We start from the raw sequence: 12917 nt of genomic DNA, 5'->3' as shown, positions 1-12917 counted from the left end.
TAAAAAACCTTAGAAATAAACCTGTTCCTATGCTGTGATTTTAATACAGCATTTGCACATTTACCCAACTGTGATCATTTGTACTGTTTTCTGTCAACAAAAAAAACAATGCAACCTGCAAACAATGAACAATAATAGGCCACTTGGCTTTCAAGACTGCTCTGCCAATCAAAAAGATCATGGCTGATCAAATTTTAACCTCAACTCTACACTCCTGCGTATCCCTGAAAATCTTTTATCCCTATGAATCAATTTATCAAACTCTGCCTGAAAAATGTTTGAAGATTCTGCCTTTGATGACCAAAAGTCCAAAGACTCTGAACCCTTCTAGAGAAAAATCTTTTGTTCATTTTTTTTAAATAGGGAACCCCTTATTTTTAGCCTATGACCCTTGTTCTACATATTCCTATAATGAACAACCTCTGCACGGGCAAGTCTCCTCAGGATCTTTTATGTTTCCAGTCATAGGTGACTGACTTTTTTCTAAACTCCAAAGGATACAGGCCTAAACAGTCTAGCCTTTTCTCATAAGGCAATCTGCTCAGTCCATGTACTAGTCGAGTAAAACTTCTCTGAACTGCTTCCAACACATTAACATCCTTCCATAACTAAGGCAAACAGTACTGTACACAGCACTCCAGGTGCGGTCTTAACAATGCCTTATGTATTGAAGCATAACCTCCCTTTCTCTTGCATCCACTTCCATTTTATGAGCTTTCCTGATAACTTGATGGACCTACATTCCAACTTTCTGTTATTCACGCAATAGGATGCCTAGATCTCTCGGCACCTTAGAGCTCTTTAAACACTCACATTTTAGATCATGTTTGTTTTCAATCTGCCAAGATGGGCAACATTATACTTTGCCACATCTTTGTGTTATCGTCAAATTTTGCTACCACATTTTTAATCCCTTCATGTAAATCATTTATTTAAATTGGAAAGCGAGTTAAGGCACCAGCACATACTCTTATGGCACACCATTTCTGACATCCTGCCAGTCACAAAAAAAAACTTATTCCTACTCTCCGCTTTGCTAGTCTGCCAATGGTCTATCCATGGTAATACATTACTTCCTATACCATGCACTGTCATTTTCTACAAGAAATATTGATAAATTTACATACAACATATCAAACTCGTTCTACTTTATCTACAACACCAGCCCTTTCTTGAAAAAGACCTCCAAAAAATTAAACAGATTCTCCCTTTGACACAACCGTGTTGGCTTGGGCTGATTACCTTGAGCTTATCCAAGTGCCCTGTTAAAACATAATAGTTTCAAACATTTTCCCTATGATCGATGTTAACTTAATGGCCTGCAATATCCTGCGTTCTGCTTCCTCTCTTTTTGAATAAAGGAGTTACATTGGCTATTTTCTAACCTAAGAGGAACCTTCCCCAAATCTAATGAGTTTTGAAAACTTAAAACTAACATGTTAATTATCACAATAGCTCCTTCTTTTAAGATTTCAGGGTGAAATCCATGTGGGCCTGGGGACTAGTCCATATTTCATTTGGAACAGTTTTTCCCAACATATTTTTTTCCTCTTTACTACTTCCCTAGTAATTGTAACTTTCTTTAGTGCCTCCTTCCCTTTCAACTCCTGATCAAGTTATTTTCAGGATGTTATTTATATCCTCTCTAGGCGAAGACCAAAAACATATCTGTTCAATTTTTCTGCCCTCTCCGTATCCTCCATTTCTAATTAAAATCTTCAATTTTGAAAAATACAAATAAGCGTCACACAGAAATCTATTAAAAGACAGAATGGGTGCGACGTACTGAATTAATGACATGAAAATAATCTGTATAACTGCAACTTTACTTCAAGTTACCATATGTTAAAAACACAAAAAAGGAAACAAAATAAGACGAGAGAGCAACAGGTGAACGTATTCACAAAACTACTTATTCCAGATAGAATGCAACCTGTTGTAACACAGAGACACACCCCTAACAATGTGTCATCTTAATTGCAACGTAAGCATTCTTTCCAAATGAGAGTTCTCCACTGCTGTAACAGATGAAAAGGAATCACCACTAATAAGTAGCTTTGCCACTACTTGATTCATGCAACTGATAAACTGGTGTTTCCTGGTTCATGGTGAGTAAGGCCAGCCAAAATCAGATTAAATAAACTGGGATCATCTCCCTAGAGGTTAGAAAACTGAGGGCTGAATTGTTTGAAGAAAATAACAGCCGTGCCAACGTTGACATTTTTGGTGGTTCTTCTTGTAGGTGAGTCAACAGGGAGCACTATTTAACAAGCAGTGTTGTCCTTTGAGAGATCAGGAAATTTTCTTTCTCTTCTAAGGTTATGACACCTGGGAATATTGTTTCAAAACGTAAAGGAGGCACTGTCATTGAATATTTTTAAGAACAAGATTAGATTCTTAGATTCTTGGTAGGCAAAGGATCCAAAGTTGTCAGGGAAGAGGGCAAGGTGGAATTCAATACATAAACACATTAACTATGATCTTACAGAGTGGCAGAGCAAGCCCAAGGGGTCAAATAGCCTAACTGTGCTTCTCACACTTATGTTCACATTCTCTTTCCTTGCTTGGAGAGAGAGAGAAAAACCTTTCTATTCCCACCCTGGCGATTGCTGCTGGGATGCAAATTTTGATGGTGGGAAGTTCTGGGCTTGATTCTGATTCAGATTCACCAAAACTGAACAGAGAATGTAAGGTTAAGTAAAGGCCATCACTTAAGAATGAAAAGAACAGAAACCAGGGAGGGGAGAGATGTAAAATAAAACAGCACTACATCATAAAAATTGTGTAGCTATTAAAAAAGCAAATTTTCTAAAGCAAAACTTGTTTTGCATTTCCTAATCAGAAAATGATGTGCACACAGTACTTTACCTCTTCACTGTGAAGCAGGGTGTCATCCAATTTGAAAGTTGTGCCCACTCGGCGTCTAACATATGGAAGTTCTTCTCCTGATGTCTGTGGATACTCTTTTGGTAATTTTCCAGTTAACTCCTACATAAGGGAATGCACAACAACTTAAATAGAATGCAGGTACTGATATAATGGAGCAGAGATAAACAGTCAATTGTGTGCAATAAAATCTAAAACTACAGACGGTGATAATAAACAGATCATCCAGTAGTAGTCAATATTGATCATTCTACCAACATCTAAGTAACAAACATTGCCTTTGCACTTTTGAAAATAATTCCTAGTTATCTTCAAAAGAAGATCATGGAATCTTTTATAGCTGTGGGACTGATGGTACCTCAGTTTCATATCTCTAACGCAAGAGTATGCAAGAGTTCAGAATTTCTTTAGTACTGTTGGATTGCCATTATAGATGTAGTGCTCTCTACCTGTCCCTTTCTAACTCAGGAGAGATTTATACCTACTGTGACTGTCAACAATGCAACGCAGTCATGAAAAAGACAAGAAATTAAATGAATGTTTGTTTTAAAAAAAGACTATTTAAGGCATCGCAGTAAGGAAACCTTTAAACGTGCGATTTCAAGGTTTACTTACTGCTTCTCGTAAACAAATTTTCTTTAACTCTTCCATTCTTTGATTAAGAGTATCTTGCAGAGCATTCCGACACTGCTTCAATTCAATTAGCTTTTCTTTCTTTTGCTCATCACTGACTTCAGAGTCTTGAGAACCTAAATGGATGCACACTATAATTACTGCTGACATCTAAGTAAGAAGAAAACATGAAAATTACCATATGCAACAATGGTGACTTTATAGAGGTCAAAATACAGAACAACTTTAACAACAGCTGTTCTCTCTACAGGATTTGTAATAGTCTGTGTGGTCAACAGAACTAGAAGGTATCATCAGATAAGACACACATTCATTCCACCAGCTTGTAAGCATACCATGTCCTTGCTCTGTTTGGCAGTCTTTCATAAAGCTTTTGGCAAATAAGCCAGTTGTAGAAATCAGGTTGCAGGATAAAACCCTGCAAACAAGTCTACAGCTTTCACTTGATTTTAAAATCAAGGGAAACCATTTCTTCGGTATAATCAAACCATCCAGAATGGAAAGAGATCTTTCATTTCCAATGGTATTCCGGAGAATACTTGAAATGTTATCACAAAATTTTGTTTTCACATATGCTGAAATTTTAGATCATCAATGCATTTATGCAGACTTAATTTGCCTTTATTCTAGTTTAACATTGAATTCAGTTGTGCATAGAAAACTTCACATACTGTATCTGTTTAAATTTAATTTTTCCAGTTACTTAAATCAAAAAAGGTCCATTAATACAGTCCATCATCTCAAATTTTCTTAAATCAATATATTGATTGTTGCAGATGGCTGAGCATCTGTAGGAGGTACAGCACACAAGTAATGCCATATTTTACTTGACCTCAACCCAGCCATTGGTCACTTGTCAGGTTAGCTTTCCTGGCGCTGAATCTTTCTAAAGCCTGCTGAATCATATTTTGTTCCATACAAGAATTCAATATGGGTACCAACAAAAAACTTCATCAGAATATTTATTTGGCAGTTTATAGAATGTGATAATTGAATATTCAATTTAAACCTAATATTTTTAATATAAAGATTTGCCATGGTGCTCACTCAACTTTTCAATCCTGCAAATGATGTACTGTCAGATACTAGTTGCAAAACGTGTTCTGACAAAACAAATTTCTGATCTATGGTTGTCAGCACGGTCCTGATGAGATAGACTTGGTTGACGGGTGTGCACTGAGCAATGAATCCTCAAAACAGTATACCTGATCCTTTTAGCCAATCAAATCATATCAGTGTTTGGAACTATATGTCAGACAATTATCAATCTGTATTCTTGCAATCTGTGCCTTATTAGATAAGACAAGAAAGAGGTTGAATAGGCAGATATTTGTCAATAAATTTGGCACTCTGCTAATGTAGCAAACAATATAATTCAATTGAAGAAATGCACTTTCTAACTTACACATTTACAGTCTAAATTATTTCAATGTTACTGTTTGTGTGCAAAGTCTGAATCATACCAAACCAACTGGGAACCCTGCCAAAGACAACAGACAATCACTGTGAGATGGTTGTGAAAATGAGGTAAGTTTTCGGTTCATAAATCCAAGATAACCTAAATAGGTTTTCCCCTAAATAAAACAATCCACATTATAATTTATTGTGAATTTGGAGAGTTAACTCCTTCATGATAGAGTGCGGTTGGGTTGGAAGTCACTGTAGTTTTAAAAACACCTAAATAATAAATAGTTGTGCATTGATAATTAATTTAATAATTGTCAAATTTTATTTATTTTCTTTAAAAAAGAGCCATGTTAAAGGCAAACTAAACACCAAGAGGATCTATTCGTACTCTCTCAGTCACATACCCAAATAAAAAGGTAAAGTTGCCGTAGCTTTATCAGACTATAGGACTGCTTTCTCATCAGAAAGAGATGACTGGTAGTGGTTTAACCAGACGATTATCACGTGTCAGGAGAGGGGAGAGGGGAAGAGGTTGAGAAGGAGAGTCCTTCATGCTCACCTTACCCAGTAAGAGAACTGAACCCATGCAGTTGGCATCAGCCTACAGTGCAGCCATTCAGCCAGCTGAGTGAAACAGACCTCCATTCTCATTTGATTTTGTCCAAATAAACTAATGCTGAACATTGATAGTCTTGATCTTTGTTCAGTTTGTCTAGAAAAATTGGTAATACTCATTTACACTCTTATAATGGAGTCACACATTATGAAGTTGGAAACATAGGTAGCAAAAATGTTACCTGAGGAAATTAAACTGCCATTGCTAGCTGTGATAATTGGATTTTTGCCATCCACACTTGCCAGTTTAGAAGCTTTAGGCATTCCTGTATCTGTCAAGTCCACTGCAATATCACTGAGACTTCTTGCTGATGGGATCTTTGCCTACAAGAACAACAAGAAATCTATGAAACTCACCTACTCCAAACCAACAGCAGCATCTTACTTGAATAGGAGAGAAAATGAATTAGATTCCAAATAAGTGCTCGATGTGCTCATATGTTCAGTCACAAGTTTTAAGCCATTTTCTGATCAACTACTTACTTTGCTTTGCTTCCTGTCCAGGTAGAATTGATGCTGACTTATTGCCATCACCCAGATAGATTTGATCAGGGAGGTACTTGCGTACCATGCATTTACCACCAGCCCAGTCTGCCCAAAAGTTCTTCTTGACAATGGTACTCTGAATAAAGAAAAAGGCATCCAATGTTTTTAAGAGTTTTCACAAATAAACCAGTTCACTTGAGATTTACATTTAGTATAAGAACAGAAGATGAAGGCTTACAACTACATTATCAATTTTTATCAGTGATAATGGGAACTGCAGATGCTGGAGAATCCAAGATAATAAAGTGTGGAGCTGGATGAACACAGCAGGCCAAGCAGCATCTCAGGAGCACAAAAGCTGACGTTTCAGGCCTGGACCCTTCATCAGAGAGGGGGTGGGGTGAGGGAACTGGAATAAATAGGGAGAGAGGGGGAGGCGGACCGAAGATGGAGAGAAAAGAAGATAGGTGGAGAGGAGAGTATAGGTGGGGAGGTAGGGAGGGGATAGGTCAGTCCAGGGAAGACGCTTTGCAGAACACCTCCACTCAGTTCACAACAAACAACTGCACCTCCCAGTCGCAAACCATTTCAACTCCCCCTCCCATTCTTTAGATGACATGTCCATCATGGGCCTCCTGCAGTGCCACAATGATGCCACCCGAAGGTTGCAGGAACAGCAACTCATATTCCGCTTGGGAACCCTGCAGACCAATGGTATCAATGTGGACTTCACAAGCTTCAAAATCTCCCCTTCCCCCACCGCATCCCAAAACCTGCCCAGCTCTTCCCCTCCCCCCCACTGCATCCCAAAACCAGCCCAGCCTGTCTCTGCCTCCCTAACCTGTTCTTCCTCTCACCCATCCCTTCCTCCCACCCCAAGCCGCACCTCCATTTCCTACCTACTAACCTCATCCCACCTCCTTGACCTGTCAGTCTTCCCTGGACTGACCTATCCCCTCCCTACCTCCCCACCTATACTCTCCTCTCCACCTATCATCTTTTCTCTCCATCTTCGGTCCGCCTCCCCCTCTCTCCCTATTTATTCCAGAACCCTCACCCCATTCCCCCTCTCTGATGAAGGGTCTAGGCCCGAAACGTCAGCTTTTGTGCTCCTGAGATGCTGCTTTGCCTGCTGTGTTCATCCAGCTTCACACTTTATCATCAATTTTTATGGCACTTTTTAATGTTGTAAAATGTCCCAATGTGCTTCACAAGGGCTTGATTTTTTAAAAAAGACACTGAACCACATGAGGTGACATCAGGGCAGACAGCCAGATACTTAGAGGCAAAGGTATTTTTCACTGTAAAGACATCATTCTTTCCCTCAATGGCAGCAAAACAAAGGAACTGGTCATTGACTTCAGGGAGCTGAGTGACGAGCAAGTCCCTGTCTGTATTTATGGTGCTAAAGTGGAGCTGGTTGAAAGCTTCAAGTTCCTCAGTGTAAAGATTACTAACAACGTCAACACTATGGTTAAGAAAGCACACCAATGCCTCTACTTCCTCACAAGTCTAAAGGAAATTTGACATCTGCACAATGACTCCTACCTATTTTTCATAGACACAGCACAGATTGCATCTTATGTGAATGAATCACACTTTGGTATGGCAACTGCTCTGCCCAAGACCACAAGAAAATACAGAGAGTCGTGAACACAGCCCAGACCATCATGCAAACTGGCCTTCCATCCACTGACTCAGTCCACACCCCCCAACTGCCTCAGGAAACAGTCAACATAATCAAAGAATGCTCCCATCCTGGTTATACTCGTATCCATGCTCTTCCATTGGGCAGAAAATACAAAAGTTTGAAAACATGTACCAACAGATTCAGGAACAACTTCTTTTCTGCTATTATCAGACTGTTTAACTGACCGCTTATATTCAAGTTAATTATGCTATGTAGCTGTAACACTATATTCTGCATTCTGTTCTATTACCTTGATGTCCTTACATAAGGTATGATTTGTCTGGTTAACAAGCAAAACAATACTTTTCACTGTATCTTGGTACGTTTGACAATAATAAATCAAATCAAGAAACATCTTCAAAGAGAAAAGAGATAAAGAGTCAGAGACATTTAGGGAGAGAACTTCAGAGATTAGGGGGTCACAGCTGAAGCCTCAGCCTCCTATGAAAAGATTAAAATTGGAGCTACTCAAGAATCCAGAACGAGTGCTGTGGTGATACCTCAGATGGTTATGAGGCTGTAGGCAATTGTTGCGACATAGGGGGCATGATCATAGATGGAGGTCAAAATGAGGATGAGAAATTGAAACAAACAATGTAACATCGATCTGCATTAACTCTCAGTTAATCAATCAATCAATACAAGATTGCCGGGTGAACAGGGCATAGGAAATGGGCAAGAGAGTTCTAGATAACAGGTTTATGAATGGTGAAGATGGAGGTTGACCAGGAATTTCTTGGAGTAGTAGATAAAGGTAACAAAGACATTGATAATGGTTTCAGCAGCAGATAAATTGAGTCAAGGGTGATGTTAAAGATATGAAAATAATCCAAAACTGCCTGTGTCACAAATGTATAGTTGGAATAATGCTTATAATGCATGGTGGAAAACTGCAAATATAGCTTCAAGTGTGGCCAAATTGCCTAGTGGAAATGAATTAATATTGCCACCAACTGGGGGAAAAAAAAACACCTGTGTGTGGGGAGTTTTCACTGAAGCTACTCTGCCCTCACATTTGTTGCCCACAGACTCACCAGTAAGTGAAACGGCGGTGGTGGTGGTGGTGGTTGGGTTGGATGGAGAACAACAGCTTGCAGTGGGTGGAACAGCAAGAATTCAACTGAGTTTAGGGGGAGGGCAGGTTTGCAGGCAATGCCAGGGATGAGGATGGAGAAAATCAAGTCACTGCAGAAGGGGAGAGGGGTGGAAAATTGAGCGGCTGCAAAATGGACAGGCAGGTAGATTGCTATGGGAAACCTGTTAACACAGGAATGTCCAGCTAACGGGGAGACAAGAAAACCTGAAATCACAGGTAATGCATTCCTCCCAAATGAGTGAGTGTTTTCATGTAAGGTGTGTCAGTTAGTTAATAAAAGAAAACCTATGCTGCTAACCTATAGTTGGTTCGATTGTGCTAATGTCAACATTGCAGCATCCTGGGCATTTAAACCTTTCTTGCGTGTTGTGGCTTTCAGTTTAATGGAAGGCTGGTTATTGTTGAGGACATAGATGAGTTCTTTTAATTCAATTTCGGAGAATCCAAACACCCAAATATCAACACAAATACAGTCTATGTTGGGCAGAATCCTCCCAGGCCCTGAATGATGCGGGCTATTGTGAGAAACGTGGGGGAATTGCATGAGTTGTTGGGAAAGGCCTTTCTTTATGTTGAGACTAACAAGTTGCATTTTCAACCAAGTCCTGGACCTCGAGCAGAAATTCTTGCTAGTGAGTAGTGGTGGGCCAATGACTGGCAATTACGATCCACATTATTACTTAATCTCAACAGAAACTGGATGCTGAGAATTTCTGAATTGAATCTAGTGACTCCAGCTTGCTCTTTTGGAGTTCCAGCCTGGATAGCAGGCACCGTGTCTTGTGACACATTCCCTGAAAAGTGGTCACAAGCACCCCACATCCAACATGTGAGAGCCTCTTTGTGACACATCTCTGATTCACTTACACTACGGGTCTCCACTTCAAGACTGCAGTTCAGAGAGTACTGTGCCTGGTACTCTGTGTCCAGCATGACCTGCGTTTCATGATCTGGGTCGCTACAAATGGAAAATGAGCTTGGCAGGAGTCAATGTCTGCTGTTCAAAAATGCAGGCGCCACTTTGGAGCAATGAGCTCTTTGGGGCCACTTGCAAAGTGCAGGTTAAAACCATCATATCATTGTGCACGTAAAATATCTGCAGTGCACAAACATGTGGGGTTCAGATGCTCGTCACAAGCAAGCTCAACCATGTGATTGGTTTCTGCAGATTGGCGAATGACATCTCTGGAGTAGAAGTAACAGACAAGATTGAAAGCAGTAGATGTGGGCCACAAAGTATATAGCTAAGACAAGCTCCTACAGGCTGCATAAGGACATGAAGCTGATTCCCTCACTACTGAACAGTTACATAATCTAAGACTCTTATTTCTAATTATATCTTTTGCGGGTGTTGTGTAGCCAGGAGGAGAAGGGTTCAGTACTCATGCAGCACTTAGAATCTTTTTGCCACATGACTGATGATGCCTTCAACAGTAAAAAAAGTCTAATACTAAAAGTTCCAAGAAGAGTAATCCCATGGCCTTCCGTGTTCCACAGCATGCGAGAGTAGATAAAGCTGTCATTTGTAAGTGATATGGATGCTCACTGTTCTCATTACCGCAGACCTGTTCTATTCACTCTGCTCCCTACAAAGGTTCATTGGATACATGGCCAATGGAGCCACCCACATCAGGCATTATAGTCACCATTCATACATTTCTATAAATATGCAGAGAAACACAGGAGGACCAGATGTGCCAACAAATCCAGGGCCAGCAGTGACCTCCAGCAGAGCCTCAACATGAAGAGGCTGCAGCTGAAGTTTCCCTGAGGATACCCAGAAGGTACAGCTTTTCACACTCAATGGCATGTCCTCCAGATGTGTGAGGTGCAATGTCAATGCAGAGTGAGAATGCCCTGGGATACTGTCACTCAAATTTGCCAACTGCTGGAGCAGGAGCTGTGACTTGAAGAAGTGGGTAGTCAGCTTATCCTGCGGTAATGAGAACAGTGAGCATCCATATCACTTACAAATGACAGCTTTACCTACTCTCGCATGCTGTGGAACACGGAAGGCCATGGGATTACTCTTCTTGGATCTTTTAGTATTAGACTTTATGATACTGCTGCTTCCACCCATGAATATCTTAAGGCTGCAACAGACAAATCTTTTAGAGTAAGCTTGAGTAACGTAGCTGGTTTTCCCCAGGTGCAGTGCACCATCGCTTCTACACATTGTGCTGCAGAGGTCATCAACAGAAAAGTGCAAGCCACTTGTGGTCATTGTTATCACTTCTTACAAAGTTGCATGTGGTAGTCTGTGAGCCACCATGACGACTATATCTTTGAGAATTGCATGTTCCTGCTGTGTAGAGGGGCCTTACGAGGAGGATTACTTGTAGACAAGGATTACCTACTGCGACCATGGCTGATAACTCTGTTAGACAGTTCTCTGACTGAGGTAGACTGTAGAATCAATGTAGTCCATTCTTCAACTAGGATCATGATGGACCAGATGACAGGCCTGAAGAGGAGGTTCCACTGCTTGGACCAGTCTGCATGGGCCGTGCAATACTCCCCAGACTGAGTGCGCTACACATTGATAGCATGCTGTGCTCTGCACAACTGTAGCAGGCAGTGAGTGGGCTGTAATGTATGCTGACAAACTGGGAGTGTGACAGCAGTCTTATGAGGAGGAGGAGGAAGTCACTGAGCAGGCAGAACATGTTCTACATGATGTCATGTCAAATAGCATTTAATTAACATGTTGCTGCAGCAGATGTCACTTGGGTGCAGTGCTCATTCATGGACTGTAAAATTTATTGGTGCTTGACATACAAGCAGTTTGATTTGAAAGACAAAAGCAACTTTTGTTTGTTTTGGTGTTTATAAATGAAAGTGGAAGTTTTAAGGTAGCTAAAGGCTTTCTGGTGTGCGATGATTCCATATGAAATAACATGAAGAAGCTGGACCAAGGTGCGCACTGGGGAAAACAGCAGCAGTGACTTGGAGAAGGATGCAAGATGGGATCCAGCTAAGGACAAGTGAATTTGTGACCTGGTGCTGAAATAGCAATTGGGAAGGAATATACAGTTGTAAATGCATGAAGGTTTCAGCTGTGCCACTCATGCTGAGAGGTATTGGTTTGTCATTGCTACGCCATGTGTTGGTGGTAGAGAGTAACTGTGAATTGCCAATGCTTGACTGGGTGCATGACTGGGGTTCTGAGACGGCTTTGCCCTGAGGGACTTCAGTACATCCCATCAGCAGGGAGTACTTTCACCTACACTGACAGGGAGAAATTGGGCTAGCCTTGGACAAGGCTAATAGTCAACGAGACATGTTTGGAATGATCTTGCAAAAAACCTTGTCAGGCATTGCAGTGAGAAATCCTCCACAGAACTTGACAAAAAATGACACACAGCCCTAATGTGGGAAAATTCAGTCCAATGTGACTGCATCTCACCTTATAAAGGGTTATTGAGAGTGAAAATATCACAACTGAAAATGTAAAAACAGCCCCCTGAAATAGATAACTAGCCTATGAGAAATGTCAAGAACAGACCCTCGAAAGAACTAGTATATTTTGATCATTGCATTCAAAACTCATCTTAAATGGAAACAGATCTTCAAAAGGTTGCAAATGGTTGAATTAGAAATAGAATTAGCTTTATTGTCACAAGTAATGAAAGTGAGCACAGTGAAAGTTTACAAGTCGTCACTTACGGTGCCATTTTAGGTACAAAGGTACCGAGGTACCGATTTTTCAGTACACATTTTTAGGGAAATGTAATTAGACAAATAAAGGCTGGATGCATGGCTAAGGTTCCAAAATGGCACTGGTGTGAGGGAACCCAGTATATCCCATCAGTGGGAGCACTGATAGTTGCCAGGGAGATGGTTGGAGTCAGTGACCAAGGAAATGGAGTTTGTGCCAAGGACTGAAGGAAGGCTTTGGTTTTTCTAATACTTAATTAGATGAATTTTTTTTGTACGAGTGGCTCAGTTGGTAGTATTCTTGCCTCCAAGCTTGTGGATGCAAGATACAATTCAAAGACTTGAGTGAAAAAAATAACCAAGACCGATCATCCTGTACAATACTAAGAGAGGTCTGTACTACTGGAAAGGTTTTGAATGAAGCTTTAGAAAGGAAATCATAGTATC

General features: G+C 40.5%; 1 protein-coding gene across 3 annotated transcripts in view; it reads right to left on the bottom strand.

Moving 5' to 3' along the window:
- Positions 1-12917, bottom strand: part of LOC125460326 (FERM domain-containing protein 4B-like) — a 325635-nt gene that overhangs the window by 19148 nt on the left and 293570 nt on the right. For all 3 annotated transcript variants that reach the window (XM_048547693.2, XM_048547691.2, XM_048547692.2), the window contains exons 13-16: positions 6025-6163; positions 5724-5865; positions 3502-3635; positions 2869-2988 (exon numbers count right to left, since the gene is read on the bottom strand). In XM_048547693.2, coding sequence (XP_048403650.2) covers positions 2869-2988; positions 3502-3635; positions 5724-5865; positions 6025-6163 — 535 coding nt within the window. The remainder of the gene's footprint in view (positions 1-2868; positions 2989-3501; positions 3636-5723; positions 5866-6024; positions 6164-12917) is intronic.

Source organism: Stegostoma tigrinum, chromosome 11 (assembly GCF_030684315.1).
Source record: "Stegostoma tigrinum isolate sSteTig4 chromosome 11, sSteTig4.hap1, whole genome shotgun sequence".
Taxonomy (NCBI): domain Eukaryota; kingdom Metazoa; phylum Chordata; class Chondrichthyes; order Orectolobiformes; family Stegostomatidae; genus Stegostoma; species Stegostoma tigrinum.
The sequence above is the reverse complement of the archived record's forward strand: the minus strand, read 5'-3'. Positions and strand labels throughout refer to the sequence as shown.